The 16769-nt window shown below is 32.8% G+C and overlaps 1 protein-coding gene, 1 long non-coding RNA gene and 1 other non-coding gene across 3 annotated transcripts; 2 read left to right on the forward strand and 1 right to left on the reverse strand.

Moving 5' to 3' along the window:
• Positions 1 to 3344: 3344 nt before the first annotated feature.
• TRNAS-GCU (transfer RNA serine (anticodon GCU)) lies at positions 3345 to 3426 on the forward strand. Its single transcript has one exon. It is a non-coding gene; the product is annotated as a tRNA-Ser (tRNA).
• A 3480-nt stretch (positions 3427 to 6906) lies between these two features.
• LOX4 (PLAT/LH2 domain-containing lipoxygenase family protein) lies at positions 6907 to 10999 on the reverse strand. The gene is made up of 7 exons (XM_079040353.1): positions 10320 to 10999; positions 9881 to 10161; positions 9369 to 9606; positions 8952 to 9287; positions 8681 to 8874; positions 7979 to 8544; positions 6907 to 7842 (listed from the first exon to the last, which is right to left on the reverse strand). Exons 1-7 carry the CDS (start codon positions 10687 to 10689, stop codon positions 7086 to 7088), a joined length of 2742 nt encoding a protein of 913 aa, XP_078896479.1. The 5' UTR covers positions 10690 to 10999; the 3' UTR covers positions 6907 to 7085.
• Positions 7740 to 8656, forward strand: LOC145102864 (uncharacterized). The gene is made up of 2 exons (XR_013706290.1): positions 7740 to 7863; positions 7908 to 8656. It is a non-coding gene; the product is annotated as an uncharacterized LOC145102864 (long non-coding RNA).
• Positions 11000 to 16769: the final 5770 nt, after the last annotated feature.

The following is a 16769-nucleotide window of genomic DNA, read 5'->3' on the forward strand; positions in this document are numbered from 1 at the left end:
TCAAACTTAGCAACCGGACAAGGAAATTATGAAAGGAGAGATATTAATTTATTATAAGATTAATAAATTAATATAAATGAATTTATTAATATGTTAAAAGATTAATATATTAATAAGAAATCATTTTTTTTAATTAATTGTTAGCCAGAAATTAATTAGAATTAATTTTGGGGTTAAAAGAATTAATTATAAAGTGCAGGGACTAGTTTGCAATTATCTAATAGTTGAGTGGAAGGCTCCAGAACCTCCTTGGAAGGAGGTGGACGAAATCTATAGGGGAAACCCTAAGGATTTCGTCCAAGGGGGCTTGGATAAGGCCTTTGGCTTTGCTTAGGCCCTAAGCAAGGAGCATTAGGGTTTTTCCTAAACCCTAGATCCCTCAACTATATAAGGAGCCTCCTGGTTCACATTTTGGTGACTCTTTCTTTGGAAGAAACCCTTAGGGCCGAAAATTGCATACTCCCTCTCTCTCCTTCTACTTTCCTTCTTGCTAGTTTGGGTGTGATTCCATTAGAGGCATTACACTTGTGGTGCTAAGCTTCCAAGAAGATCAAGATCAAGATCAAGGGAATTATCAATTGTTTACTATAACAATTGAAAGGTATGTAATTTCTAAACCCTAGTTTGTGAATTTCGAAAATAGCCTCTCTCATCTAGGGTTCTTGTTTTGCAATTCAAAGTTGTATGTTCAATAGCTAAAACATAGATCCAAAGTAGGTTGCATGTGAACTTAGGAATTGTTTTTCTAGTTTATTTGTTTTACCTAAAACCCATCAGTAGCATCACCCTCGTCCTATGATTGGCCAGATTACTGTCATTCTTAATAAAGTTAGTTAATGATCAAATTAATACAAATGCAGTGAATGGGGCACTTAGATGTTTGACTCACTTTTCTTACTGATTTAAAAAAAAATAGTGCCCAATTTTGTTTTTTCACAAGTCTTTAGTTTTTTGAAGTCGTATTGTAATCATGTTCTATAAAAATCATAGAGTAAATTACACGAATGGTCCCTATGGTTTAGGGTAATTTGCAAGTTTGGTCCCTATCTTATTTTTTTAACTCGGAAAGTCTTTAATGTTTGTTTTGTTACACGCTTGGTCCTTACTATTTGTTTTTGTTACGCGCATGGTCCCTATCTTACCTAAAAAAAATATTATTTAAATAGAGAAAAAAATGGTGTCGTAGGTAAGGTAAGGTGAGGGGGTGGGGTTGGGGTGTGTTTATTTAAATAAATTAAAAAATCAAGGGCAAAATAATATTTTTAGGCAAGATAGGGACCAAACGCGTAACAAAAACAAACCGTAGGGACCTTCCGAGTTAAAAAAATAAGTTAATGACCAAACGTGCAAATTACCCTAAACCATAGGGACCATTCGTGTAATTTACTCTAAATCATATTTTTTCTGTTAAATGTATCATGTCTGACTAATGCATATAGTAGTTTAATTTCTTTGTCACTCATTTTTACAGGAAGGGCTCTTGAGATATTTACAAATGGTTTGGAAAAAAAGTTAAAAACATACATGTGATATTTTTCTCATGGTGTCGGTTTTGTGGTTTGCGGGTGTTGTTGAAGTTGTCATTACTGTACTATAAATAGCAATTTACTATGCTCATTTCCATATTTAGGGTTGTAATGGTGTTAGGTTATGATGGGTTTCTTTTAATTGTACATTTGTACTCTTTTCATTCTGGTTTTCTATTTTGAAAAAATAAAACTATAGATGGAGCTAGTCGAAAAATAAACATCCAATGGGACACTATAATATTCTGATTACAGATACAATTGTTTACCTATCATTTGAGAAGCATAATCCCTCACACAGTTTTTTCCCATGATTTATTTCCTTTTTAGCTCTTTAAAACACATTCCTCATTGACATTGTTTTTTTTGGAGGTTTTTACTACTCTTAAATTTTCCCGAGATTACACAAATGTTTTTCTCAAACTTATTTACATTTTCAAAACTCTAACACCATGAAAATCAAGCCGTCTCCTCCTCCTCCTGCCCCTCCCCCCTCCTTTCCACCCCACGAACCATAATACACAATCAATCATTATACATTGTACTTTTATGGAAATTTTGAGTTAAATTGTTTTATTATTAAATTCTATCCAATAGTGTCACCAAAAACATTATGTCAACATTTTTAAACTGAGTAATGAAGAATTCATGTTGTACTTTAAGAAAAATCAAGTGTCTTAAGAATTTCTAATAAAAGACAATGTTGGTTTTTACTAGCATGCTCATATATCCCATTGTTTTGGTTATATGTTGAGGATCAAATAAGAAGCTCAAAGCTAAAGATGTGAAACTAACTAAATTAGTGATTTCAATTTGTCTTAAATTGTAATCAACTTTTTATTTGAAGTTGCGGATCAATTTTTTACAATTATAGTAATGCAACCAAATTTAATTATTATGAGTTTTATTTTTATACATCCAATGTTGTATAAAAACAATGTTTTTAAATTTAGCGGGAGAATTTCATATATGCCCCTCTTAAACTTCAAAATATCATATATGCCAAACTTAATTTCTCAATATCATATTTACCCTTCATAAATCTTCAAAATATCATATTTGCCAAAATCCTTTTTTTTTTTTTTTTAATGTTTTTAATATTTTATAATCATTTTTTATATCTTAGAATTATTATAATAATTAAGAAATTTAACCACGTTTATGATAATGGAATGTGAACTTTTAAATTGTTGGAATGTCGGTCTCTTGACAGACAAAAAGATTCATCTTTAACCCTTTGTATGGAATGTATATTTTGATTGTTTAGTTTTGTTGTTGTTGATTATTATTATGTTGTAGATGGAGGATATTTTAAATATTACCATTGATATTTTGATGTTTAAAAAGTGCATATATGATATTTTGATATTTAAGAAGGACATATATGATATTTTGATGTTTAAAAAGGACATATATGATATTTAGAAATTTTATGAAGGGTAAATATAATATTTAGAAATTTTATGAAGGGTAACTATGATATTTAGAAATTAAGTTGGGTAAATATAATATTTTGATGTTTAAGAAGGGTATATATGAAATTCTGCCTTAAACTTATTAAATTTTTTATAATTATAGTCTTTATATTATTTTACTTTGTTAACCGTATTGTACATAAGTTATATCCTAGTTTGAGTAATATTATTAGAATTTAGTCAATTTACTAAAATTTTACAATATAAATTATAATGATATAATAGGAAGAAACAAATGTTATATCAAACCGTCTTTTTATAATTTAACACTTTACTAGTTACTATATATTCAAAAACAATATTTAGTATTCATATATAAAGAATATGCGCTTATCAACATCTCGACGCTTTGGCCGAGTGGTTAAGGCGTGTGCCTGCTAAGTACATGGGGTTTCCCCGCGAGAGTTCGAATCTCTCAGGCGTCGATCATTTTGGTTACCATTAATAATTACGAGTTTCCTTCCTGCATGTCAAAAGTTATTTTTCATCCTTTTCGCTTAGAACCCAAAACAAATCAAACTTTTTGGAGAAACCGATTATTCATCTTCCATTGTTATTACAGGTGTTGATTTTTTGTCTTTGCAGTTAGATACAACGATCTTTCAGAGATTTAGGAAGCTGCTCTTTTCTGTTATTTGTCTTGTATTTATCTCTATACAAATCAGGTTGATGTTTTCTTGTTATTCACAGTAGACTTAGTGGAAATTTATCCAGAATCTTTCATGTTTTATGGGTTGGTTAAATTTCTGTAAATTCTCTTTATTGATCATCAATCAAACTGGAAACATTTTTATGATGCTGAAATGAAATTGCTTATTTTGATATATCTCAAGTTTATCAACAATTCTTTCTTGAATCTATTTGCTCCTGAACTCTGTTCCAACATAGGTCCCATGAAGTTCAACGACAAGCAATTGCAAGTTTCTGCTGCCACTTTAAGTTGCAGCTCCAATGGGAATGGTTGGTTTCTACTGATTTTACATTAAATTACATTTTCATTGAAATGCACATCAATTGCATTGATCCTAGTTTCTTATTTCCTTTAAACATATGTGTACAGTATATATAAAGGATTTTGATTTTGTGGGGTTTTCATTATAGATCATGATTTTGTTTTAGTTATAGTTTAATTATCAGTTGAATTTTGCTTGAGTATAGGTTCTATTACGAAGGAGATGGAGATGAGGCCAAAATAATAATTTAATTGGGACTTTACATAATTTTCTAAATAATGTTAGTATTCTCGTTTGTAACAAAAACGAGTTTTTGTAAACATGCATAATGTAGGGAATAAACTCGTATCTTAGTCTATGAGGTTCAAATATTTCAGACAATTAAATGATTAACATTTGAACAAAATTATATATATATATATATATATATATATATATATATATATATATATATATATATATATATATATATATATATATATATATATATATATATATATATATATATATATAGTTATTAATTTTAGAATTTATCATAATATAAAATGTCAAATAACAATAAACTTCAAAGAACCTATATAGACATTATTTTATAAAAACATATGACTAAGTCAATTACATATAGTTACATACTATTACTAACGCTAGTGTCATTATTACATATCAAACACTTTAATAGACTTAGGAAACAATACATGCATTAGACAAATATATGGCATACCTCTATATATATATATATATATATATATATATATATATATATATATATATATATATATATATATATATATATATATATATATATATATATATATATATATATATATATATATATATATATATATATATATATATATATATATATATATGACGTATTAATATTACATGACTTATTCTCCTACATTATTGATTTTTGATAGGTAATGATAATAGCGGCGAGTGTATGTCTTATCTGTTGGCCGGAATGTATACCATTGGGGTCTGAATCTTCCACGGAGTACTTTTATACAACCACTTAAAATAAATTATAAAGACACTTATGCCCCTAATTACAAATAAGTAATATTAAATTCAGAAGATTACAGTTGTCAAATTAGCCCCAATTTAGTTGACATCCCCATGAGCACCATCAACGAGGATCTCGTCTAAACAAAATACACAAAATATGAGTTATTGCTTTGGTGGCGCCGGAAAGGGCAGCAAGGTGAAGGAATTCATCGTAAAATACCACAGTGGGCTTAGTTTCAACAGCGACGATAGCTTTATTCTCCTCCACTGGTGAAGGAATGCACTGGAAAACATCGTTGGTAAGTGGAGCCACCGTGACTTAGTTTCATCTGTGGTGGTGGGTTTCTTCTCCTCCACCGGTGAAGGAATTCGCCGAAAAACACCATTAGCCTAGATTCTTAGTCGAGTTCGACTGAGTCTACATCTTCCCCGTCACAACGATTTGGGTTTATCTGAACCAACGAAAAACGTTGATTCCACACTTGTTCATCAATTTTCGGATCATCTTTTGTTAAGTAATTCATCTAATTGTTCAGAAAGTGTTTATCCAGTGAATAAAACAAAAATCTTCAAAAATCACAATTCTAATAATTAACATTTAGCTTATGAAAATGAAATTGGGCAAGTTTTCTGGAACACTTTGATGAGAATGTATCGTATACTTAGAAAATGTGAAATTAATATCAGAAACAATTTTGAAGATGAAAGACAAGCTTCAAGATAAACCTGGGATCTATCCCTTCAATATTTATTAATTAAATAGAAGGGTATAAATGTCAATACATAGTTATTTTCAGTGGATAAATAAAAACTGAATGTGTCAATATTTATTAATTAAATAGAAGGGTATAAATGTTAATACATAGTTCTTTTCAGTGGATGAATAAAAACTGAATGTGGCAAAATCAGCGCCCATACCATTGAACGCTGTTATTATTAAATATATTCGCATTTACTTTTTACTATGAAGAATAAATATTTATACAATTATACCGATATTATTTCATTTTCACAAGTATATCCATTTTATTACTTTTATTAAAGTTTAATTATATTACTTAATGTAAATCATCAATAATATTTGAGGGATTGTTTGAGATTACTTATTTAAGTCAACTTACATTTTCTTTTAAAAAAAGGTTCATGGAATAACTTGTATCTGCTATTAATATGTAAATTACTTTTTAGTGTTAGAATATTACAGTTTACGAGATACCAAAATATAACAAACAAGTAAATCTATCCAAAAGTGTTAAGCAAAGTTATTTTGTGCAATGAAAACATTCAGATTTGTTTATTAACGATAATATGATACCAAAAACAATAAATTAATAATTAACTTATTCAGACAAATCCCAAAGACTACTCCTAGATGATTAACATTTTATAATCATATCGTTTTACATTGTCGTTTAATTAGGAACTCTGGTTAAATATGCATATACAAGACACTCTTTCTGTTTTACTATCGAGAGACTCTTTCTGTTTTACTATCGATTAAAAATATAAAACTATATCATAATATAAGTAATAGGACTTCGATCCTCAATTTTAATCTTCTTCAATAATCGATTATTCTCCGACAATAAAACCAAAATCAATATCTTTCACTTTTTTCTGAAAAGTTATTTTATATTCAGTCTAAGTTTAGTTCATGAGTTCATAACAAATCGATATTCAACCAGTTTAGAATGATTCTTTTTCGACCTGATGCGAACCTCTACTAATATGTTCGACAATATCAGATTTTATACTTTATGTCATTTTTTATTTTTTGAAAGTTATCATAATCATTTTTATGGCACAATTTTATACAAATAAAAGTTTAAAATCTCTACTTTTCAACTGCTACTAATTTGTTTTTATTTTCCACCTACTAATTTCTATGTTACGGCTGGCTTTTCCAAAGATACCTTCAACCCATTCACTCTTGGCTTTGTATAATTTAATTAAACCATTGACCATTTATTTAAGAATTTAACCACAATTTTACATGTTACATGCACACCTAGAACGTGCATCTAAGAACATTGATATACATTACAATATTACATTTTTAATAAACAAAAATAATAATACTTACTATACTACTTTCAAAAAATACGAGCCTAAAAATTAAAAATTTATATCGACACACTATTTGGAACACCTCTGCATGTTACCCCAGGCTCTGAACTGGGTACAAGCAGTTCATATGGCAAAACCCCAGCACCACATCTATTCTTTAGACACGTGTCATTGTTCCTTCTCTCAATCTCCTTTTCAATCCGCTGAATCTCTGCCGTAAACCCATAAAACGCTTCCACGATCTCGGCGTCGCCGGACCACGTCGACCTCTGTTGTCTTTCTCCGATGTACTCCTCATCCGGCGAGTGAGTAGATAGCGTGTCCACCACCGCCATGTACTTCGTCGACTGTAGCAAACTCGGTAACGCCGATAGGAAGTACCTCTGTGGGTCGTCAAGGAAGCTTTTGTATTCCGGGTCGTTTTCATCGGGAATCAACCGCCGCATTAGCGGCGGCCGGTTTGGAACGTAGCCACCGTATGGGTATTGACCGAAGTTGAGAGCCGCGTGTTGTGCCGACGCGAGCCAGATGATGGTTGTCAGAATGGATGTAAGGTCGTCTGTTGTGGCTAACGTCGGCCACCAGTTCTCGTGGCGGAGATCGGCGTGACCTACGTTGATTGACTCTGCGTACCACGCTTGTAGCTCCCTGTCGTTGCAGATCTGAGCGGAATCCGGGTAATATCTGTTAACGTAAGTTCTAACCCAGTTTTCAATCGCTTCCCAAATCAGAAGCCCATCGGAAGCATATGGATAATCCTCGATCAAAAGCTTCAACCCATGTGGCTTACTTGGATCACGAACAGCCATACCTCTGTAGAAATCACCAATTTAGGTCAGATGAACAGAAATTGAACAGAAAATTCATCACCGATTTAGGTCAGACGAACAGAAATTGAACCAAAAAAAAATTGGAATCGAAAAGGGGATAAGATAAACCGATTGTTTACCTTCTAATGAGATCTTCCGGGAGACCTTCTAAATCGAAACGCCAATTCTTATAAGCAGCGGCACTGATCTCCATACAATAACGTCCGGGAGTGAAGCAGGATTCAATGACGCCATCAGCGTTGATCAAATTTTGGCGAGCTAAAGCATTGATTTCAAGCGTGTATCTCATGTGAGGATCTAGAAGCTTGTAGACAGGATGCATGGCGCTCAGTTGTCTGTGTGCAGCTAATATGAAAGGTTCCATAGCAGCATGTGTTCGTAACCAGTGGTGCACGAGTTGGTGGACGCCAGCGTCATTTGAGCATACATGAGCTTTGGCTAGCTGCCACATCCAGTTTCCGGTGGCGTCAACCGGCGGAGTAACTACTTGCTTTGACTCTGAACCAGGTAATGCTTGTGGAAGGCTGAGCTCGATTGCAATTGGCATGAGTGTGCCTGATGGATTTAGGTAGAAGATTGTTCGTGTTGCATATGCTTTACGTCCATCGAGTGCATTTATTCGATCGAGAAATGGTAGGTATATGTCATGGTAATCGATTATGAAGAGCTTATTTTCTTCAATTGCCTGTTATAAAATCATTCAAAATAATTGTAAGTTAATAGTATGAAAGAGGTTAGTTTTTTTTTTTTTTTTTTTTTTTTTTTTTTTTTTTTTTTTTTTTTTTTTTTTTATTATTTGTAAATAATATAAAAAATGTTACCTGTTGTACTGTCATTCCATCAAGATGGCCCGCAATATGTTCTTCCTGAAGAACAGACTGTTGCGGGCCATATTTATCAGGGTCAAGCCTGCTGACAGGCGGAAAAGTCTGGAGCTTTTCTATACTGACCGGGTTCACCCCCGCAAGTGTTTGTCTGGCGAATTCATCGTCACGCAACCAAGCAAATCTATCCTCTGAAAATCATAATCATTCGTAAATTTCCAATTTTTTTTAAAAATATAATCATAAATCCGTAATTTAAAAAACTTACTTGAAAGAATTTTTGGGGTATCATATTTTAAAAGGCCACCACCTTGGCTAGATTCTTGTAACCTAGTGACCAAATTAGGCAATGGAAGCTTCTTCAAGAGATCATCTTGAAGCCCTAATTTTAAAAGAACTCCTTCACTATAAAGACTATCGATCTGTGAAAACCCTTTAAAGTCGTGTTTTTTAGAAATACTTGCCACTATTGATGGCAATAAATTATGTAACACAGCTTTTAATCTCCCTGTTGAAAATGCATTTGCTTTTGACTCCTCAAATTGTTCATCTCTTGGAACATACATCGGTAATGGCTTCTCCACACGACTTTCAGCTTTAATATCTATAAATAATAAAATATATATTAAATATCAAATGAATATAACCATAAAATTTATATTTATATTTATATAAATAAATATACCAGTATCACTAGGTACACGTCCAGTTCGGCATCTTCTTGGATAAGGGATTTTATCACCTCCAAGTGAAGGCCTAATATAGTCATTTCCTCTATCGGGATTTCCCAAATCATTATAAACATCGTAATCATAGATTCGATCTGACAACTTTCTGATTCCATCTCCATCACCTCGTAAATCTTTAAGCTCTTTGTCTCTTAAAGACTTTAATCCTAATGGAGTTTCATTAGGCAGATATGGCTGCAAATAGGAAAAAAGAAAGTTATAATTTGATTAATGAAAGCGAAAGACTTTGAATCCAAATTGGGTATTTTTTAAAGACCAGGGAATATTCAACTTGTGATAAGTTATCTGATGGAAATTTAAGGTTTGACTTTGAAAGTTTGAATCTTGACTTTCTTGATTTATTTTAGGATTCTTTGGCTGCTGGTTTTTACTAGTTGAATAATAACGACTTAAAAATAATCAAGATTTGACTAGGAATGTATGTATGTGGGAAAAGTCTTGAATTTACCTGATTAGAGAAGAAAATTCTGGGTTTTGGATGATCTTTGGTGGATTGAACCCATGAATTACAGGGGAAATGAACAGGACCACATGCAAATCCTTCAATGGTGATCGTCTCTAAGAAGAACTCGCTTTGATGCTTATTGGTAATGGTGATTGCTCCAGGGATTCCGAATTCTGAATCCACCGAGATATCAGCGGTGTAATTAACTCTTTCAGTTTTTAGATTCGATTTCTTTGACCAATCTTTAATCGCAGCTTCTTTGCTTTTCTTTGGAGCTCTTGTTTCTTCAAGATCAAAAAATAGAAATTGATTAGAAAGTTAATAACGTAATCTAGTAAGAGAGAATGAAAAACCCAATTCGAGAACATTCTTTGTTAATCGTTTTGGCTTTGAATTAAAATGATAAGATTCACAGAGGCATATCATCGAACAGTTGGCTTACTTGGATCAATATCGTTGCTGTAAAGCTCCAAAACAACGTTTCTCCCGATCTGATCGGTAAAAGCATCTATTTTCCTCAAAACTGTCTCGTTAAAATCCTCCTTGTTCTTGTTCCTAACAGTCAACACAGCTCTCACCTTAAACGTGACCGGTTTTTCAATTCTCACAATTTTGACCAAATCTTCACTGATTGCTGCCACCACCGCCGGACTCGTTGTTCTAACACCTTTCTTCAACCTACTTGACCTCGACCTCGTTTTATCAAGCGGAAACCTAACAGGGTTTACAGAAAATTGAACCCGATTTTGGTGACCAAGAAATGATGACTTCTCCACTATAGAACACCCCGTGATTTCTTTTACAAGTGCCATCTTAATTCCAGTTTATTCCGGATGAAACTGAAGTGGGTTTTCTTAATCAACGGAGACAAATTGGGAAAAACAGAGTTTGGTGGATATGAAAGAATATGCTTTGGGGGTCCAACATATATATACACACACAAGAATGAGAAAAGTGGAGAAGATGACGAAATCACCGGCCAGTCATATCAGTCTACTGCGCACACACTCCACGTTTAACACTTTTGAATTTATGATCGCTTTCTCGTAGTTATTCCGTTCCATCGTTTTCTCGTCTTCATTCATATATATGTGAGGAAGACTGGAAGATCGGTGGTCTGATTTGGGGAGTAAAAACATTTCTTGTCAAACCGAGTTTCTGGTTTTGCGAGTCAAAACGCGGCCGATGAAGGTGCGTGGAGAGTGGGGAAGAATTTGAAAGGACCCATTTTTGTCCTTGTGTTTCACAAAAATGCTAATTATAACCCTATTCCGCTAAAAGATGCATGTGAGTCCTTACCTTATAGGAAAAGTAAAATAATACGGTTTTAAACACAAGTGATGTTGACAAAACATCACCCTATATCTCCATGGCAAGGTTAGTTGGGCTTGGGGTAAATAGCATTGTCACTATCACTTGTGAAGTGAACCCGAAAGAAAGGGTTATAATTATCCTAAAAATACTATGTGAAAGTTAAGAGTATCCACATCGGGCCTTTCAAAAAAAATTTGCAATGCCACTAAGCATATATAGATTGCCACTTAGGACTTCATCTTTCAATATTTAAAAGACTTGCAAGTTGCAAGTAGGTTTATAATATTATTTTAATCTATCAAATCACATGTTGCTTTTTTGCAAGATGTTAAACTTGCACCGGTGTAGATGCTCTAAGTTATTATTTTGAGTGAAGTGCAGCGTACAAAGGTAAATGATCATGTGTTATGATATTGCATACAAAGGTATTTATGAATACGAAATACTTAGATTATAGAGAGTAAGTATCTTACATACGATATACTTGTATGTGATGAGTTGGTTGTTTGTGTATATTTGGATAGTATAGGTTTGTCTTTATATAGTTAATATATATTTTGAACATGTATGGGTCGCATGTCTCCCAAATTTTGCAAGAAGTGGAACTCTATGTTCGTAGGTTATGCCTATACTTTTGGGTATCGCTTTTTGTTTGTTTTGATATGGGTCTACACTTGATCCTTAATCTGAATTGTGGTAGTGTGCAAAAGATGACATTACCATACGTAAATTGTATGGGTGCATCTATTCTATGTTGGTATACGTGCCTATATTTGACACATAATTGTTATCCGCATTCAAACCATCTCACCACATTAATTTGATTTAACAATAATATGATTATCCTAACTTTTGGTGTTCTTAAAAAGCCTTCGATTATTAGGGTTTTATATCTCCTTTTTCATCATCTTCTTTATTGCTTCAATTTTCTATACAAAAAATGAATTCTTAGGAAAATTGTTTTCTTCTTTGGTCATCGAATGTTTTGGAGATAACTGAGCAGTTTAACCTTTGCTCTTTTGTCAGTGTTGAATGTAACATCGTCAAATTGACATATAAGTTTTTGTCCTTTTTAGAAAAAAAATTAGAAATGAATAAAAAATAAAATTAATTAAAAAAATTTAGATATAACTTAATTCAACAATAGTAAAAAATATTGATAACTCTATTTATAAGTTTGATAGTCAAATTGACAAAGTTATGCTATACGAACTAAAGTTGTCAATTTAGAAAAGTTAAGATTTTATTCTTATTGACCAAATAGAACTTGAAAGTCATAAAATTTGGTCAAATGATATTTAAATAATTTTTTAAGGAGTAGTTAGTATTCCATGCCAAATCGTGGTAAAAGCAAAGTCTAGAGGGACCATTCTTGCCATTTTCAAAAAAAATTGCTTAAGATGAGAAACTCTTCTCCCCTGATTAATTAAACAATTTATTTTGTTTAGGACAAAACTGCAAAAATAGTCCCTGTGGTATGCATTTTTTTGGGGTTTTAGTCCAAACAGTGACTTTTTTGGATTCGTGGTCCTTTTGGAGTGGTTTGTATGTGAAAATGGTCCCTCCGAAAATTGAAATGACTATAATACCCTTGGGGTATTTATTTTTCATTTTTCTTTCATTATTCTTAAAATTTAATATTTATTTATTTATTTTAGCAATTAAAAAAATAAAAAGGGCCCACCTCTCTCTCTCTCTCTCTCTCTCTCTCTCTCCACCGAGACTACTCCCAAGCTCCAAGTTCTTCTACCTGAACAAGATCTGAGTTATGAATAATACCTAATTACTTCCTTATCATAACCCATAAAAAGATTTTCCACCTCTAACAAAACCTAGAAACTAACTTCATGTTCAAATTCAACACACACATGCATACACCTATAAAAATGGAACCCAGATCGATGGTGATGGTGGTGACTTGCAATGTTTCAATTTTTCATCTTCCCCATCTCGAGATTTCAGTTCCTATTTCAGCATTCCCATATGAGAGCCAGTCGAATTTTAATTTTGATTTCAACGATAAGGAGGTGGTGTAGGGCTCTCGAAAAAAAATGAAGGCCCTTGAATCGGAGACGGCGTATTTGATTTCTTACCACTACAACAATTAATTGACCTTAAATCAATCTTAAACTTTCATCATTTGTTCAACCTCAATGTTGATTCAGCCAATACAATACCAACAGAGGAGAAGTCGGGGATAAGTTTGAATCTATAGCCAAGTCCATCTTGTTTCTTGAACAAGGATCAGAAACCCATAAATCCTTTCAAAACCCTAGAAATTCTGTTAACCAAATACAAATACATGATGTGTGTATTCGATTTTGAAAAATAAGAAGCAAACACCGGAGAAATAAAGGAACAAAGCTTGCTCTAATGGTGGCTGAGAAATCTCGAGGAAGGGAGGGGCAGCCGATCTCTGGCGAGCCCTCCTTGGTTCTTTTGCTTTGGCGCTAGTAGCAACACACGAAGGGGGAGGAGACGATCTTTAGGGGTGTTTGGGTGGTGTTGATCGGCCGGAGGAGGAAGGAGAAGGAAGCTCCGGTGGCCGACAACCTCTTCCCTGGTGGTGAAGAAAAACGAGAAGCCATGACTGAAGGAAGGAACGAAGGAAGAGAGAGAGAGAGAGAGAGAGAGAGAGAGAGAGAGAGAGAGAGAGAAAGAAGACAGGTGGGTCCCATTTGATTTAATTTAACATTTATATTTAAATAAAAGAAAAAAATAATTAAGTAAATGGAAAAAACAAATTAAAAGGGCAAAGTCGTCTTTTCAAGTTTATCGGGGACCAGTTTTACAATGAAACTAGCCCAAAAGGACCACGAATCCAAAAAAGTCACTGTTTGGACCAAAACCCCAAAAATTTGCATACCACAGGGACCATTTTTGCAATTTTGTCTTTGTTTAGTTATGGAGAGCTTAGATGATGGTGATTTCTCATCCTCCTTGTTGTTTGAGTCTCCAAGTTTAGTTAGTGAAAATCTAGTCATATTATCACAATCTCCTAGCTTCATAAGGTATAATTTTTCTCTTATCTATTCATTACATGGTCTATGGTTTGTGAAATCCTTCTAATATGAAATCAATATATCAAATCTAATGTCTTTTTTGAGATTATTACACCATTTCTCATTTCTAGATCAATCCTCAAGCAACAACTTCATTCGTAGTTATGAGATTTCGGTTTTGATGATGTAACACCTATTTTTCGTAACACGTATTATTTCGAAAGAGGTAAATTGATGTGAGACTAGTAAGTAAAATAAAGCATAGATTTGCTTTAAACAAGGTATTGCTTTTTAGCAAAATGGAGTTGAGAAAGTGATATATCTTTTAAAGATGAATGCATGGATATAAAGATCGTCAAAAATGGAGTTCATGTGAGAAAGTTATGTCCGTTTGATGTTGAGATGAAAGTATGTTTCTATTTTGAGAAAGTCAACGGAAGTCAAAGTCAATTATCAACTTTATGATTTCCATAACATGGTGGTGTGTTTACCACGACGTGAAAATAAATGACTCACCGAGACACATGTAAACCAAAGAGCGACACATGGCAATATGATCACCAGGATATGGTAGAAGATTCACCATGACATGGTATAAGGCAAGTTATCGGGACACTTGGCGGGAGAGTGTGACACATGGAGAAATTGGGGTTTACTTGACCACCACGACCTAACACATATATCCCACAACGTGGCATGCTTAGATTATAAATATGAACACTTCGTGTCATTTAAACAAAGGAGATATACCGTTATACGGAAGATACGAGGTCACGTACAAGATTCGTTGAGGTATACTCTACCCTGTTACTTTGTAATTTTGATATATATGATATATAAGGAGACTTTAGAGACCCGAATATATGTTACAGATGTTCGTGATATAGTGTTATTACGTACCCATATGTGAGATTATGAGTAAATCTTATGATTAAAGATTTAGTCAAAACTATGAGGGTTATAAACCATAATATTTGAGAGATACTCGTTAAAAGAGAATTAGCTAATGGCTTATGAGTTAATTCTACTGTGATTATATTATAAGGTATGATTATTATTGTAATAAGAGGCAATAGGGTATAACTAGTAATGAGTCGTGACAGGTTCTGAGGAACTTGTTATTTCATAAATAGGTGTTACCATGTGACAAGCTGATAGGAAACAAAGCATTGAAACCGAGACTGTATATTATAACAAAGAGGTAGATCACAATTAATGATATCATTTATAAGTAATTGTTTGCATTAGATTTGTGATATATGTGATATCTATGATATCTACGATATGTGATATGAAAATTATATATAGATCCAAATATTTGATTACTATTGAGACATTTATTGTTATGTGTTGAGAGATTAATTTTATCGAGATCATGTGTGAGGAATTGATCATATTGATAGATAGGTTATAACTGATAGGTTGATTATGATAGGAAGATAGATCATGATTAAGAGATCGATTATGATTAAGAGAGAGATAAATCATTACCGAGATATTGAGTATAACTTAGAGACATAGATTTTGATAGAGAAACTTATTAACAGTGAGTGGGATAGATCATGATAGAGAGAGATATAGATCTTAAATAAGAGAATGGTCATGATTAATACAAATTATGATTGAGAGATTGATCATGAGTGAGAGATAGATTATGATTGAAAGATAGAAAGAGAAAGAGAAAGAGAGGGGGAGATAGAGAGTTCATCAATGAGAGATAGATCATACTGATAGAGATAGAGAGAGAAAAAAGAGTGTGTATGTGTGTGTGAGTGCTTATTTATGTGTAATACATCATTATTGAGAAACTGATTATTATTAGAGTTGACTAGAGGATATAAGAATACCACTAATGGTTGTAATTTAATTGTTACATGTTAGTGATGATTACTTAATTACGATATGTGTGATTTTATGTGATTATGTTTTTGTAGCTGCTATTCATTAAGTCGTGACACTAATTACGTTTCCATGATGATTATTTTGTATGTAGATTATTGTGACGCCCAACTCGATCTTGTACTTGAGGTCAGTACGATCCTTGTGATAACTTATTGTATTCTAGAGTACCAATGCACCAAGAAAAATTTTAAAATTTTAAAGTAGAAATGAAAATTTTGGGGTGTACTTGGTATAAAAATATGGGCATTACAAGTTGCTCTCCTAAACTTAGACCATAAAGTAGAGATGATAATTGATTGGATCGGATGACTGTGAGTTTGTCCACTATTTGACATTTAGGGAATTTATATATATATATATATATATATATATATATATATATATATATATATATATATATAATTTCCCTATAAATGATGTCTTGGAGCATTGTGGAGAAGGATTGCGAGATCCATAGTGAAATATGAGGTGCGGTGATTTGAGATATGTGATGCAGTAAAATCGATAAGTAATAATGTACTTTGATAACCACGACGCAGACGGAGAGTGACGACGACACGCTCATAAAGTAGAGTGCTATAGTTGAATAAGTAGAGGATATAATGTGGTAAGTATGAGACAACGAAGTGGTTGGACCATAGCGTGGTGAAAAAAAGACCACGACGTGGTTATGA

Source organism: Lactuca serriola, chromosome 4 (assembly GCF_051521515.1).
Source record: "Lactuca serriola cultivar US96UC23 chromosome 4, Lser_US96UC23_V15, whole genome shotgun sequence".
Classification (NCBI taxonomy): Eukaryota; Viridiplantae; Streptophyta; class Magnoliopsida; order Asterales; family Asteraceae; genus Lactuca; species Lactuca serriola.

What these genes read in the sequence shown, in the direction of transcription:
- LOX4 (XM_079040353.1), bottom strand. Translation starts at nt 10,689, where the DNA reads ATGGCACTTGTAAAAGAAATCACGGGGTGTTCTATAGTGGAGAAGTCA. An exon ending in ATGGAATGACAGTACAACAG is followed by an intron (nt 8,545 to 8,680) that starts GTAACATTTTTT and finishes ATTTTATAACAG; the next exon opens with GCAATTGAAGAAAATAAGCT. An exon ending in CCGGAAGATCTCATTAGAAG is followed by an intron (nt 7,843 to 7,978) that starts GTAAACAATCGG and finishes TGATTTCTACAG; the next exon opens with AGGTATGGCTGTTCGTGATC.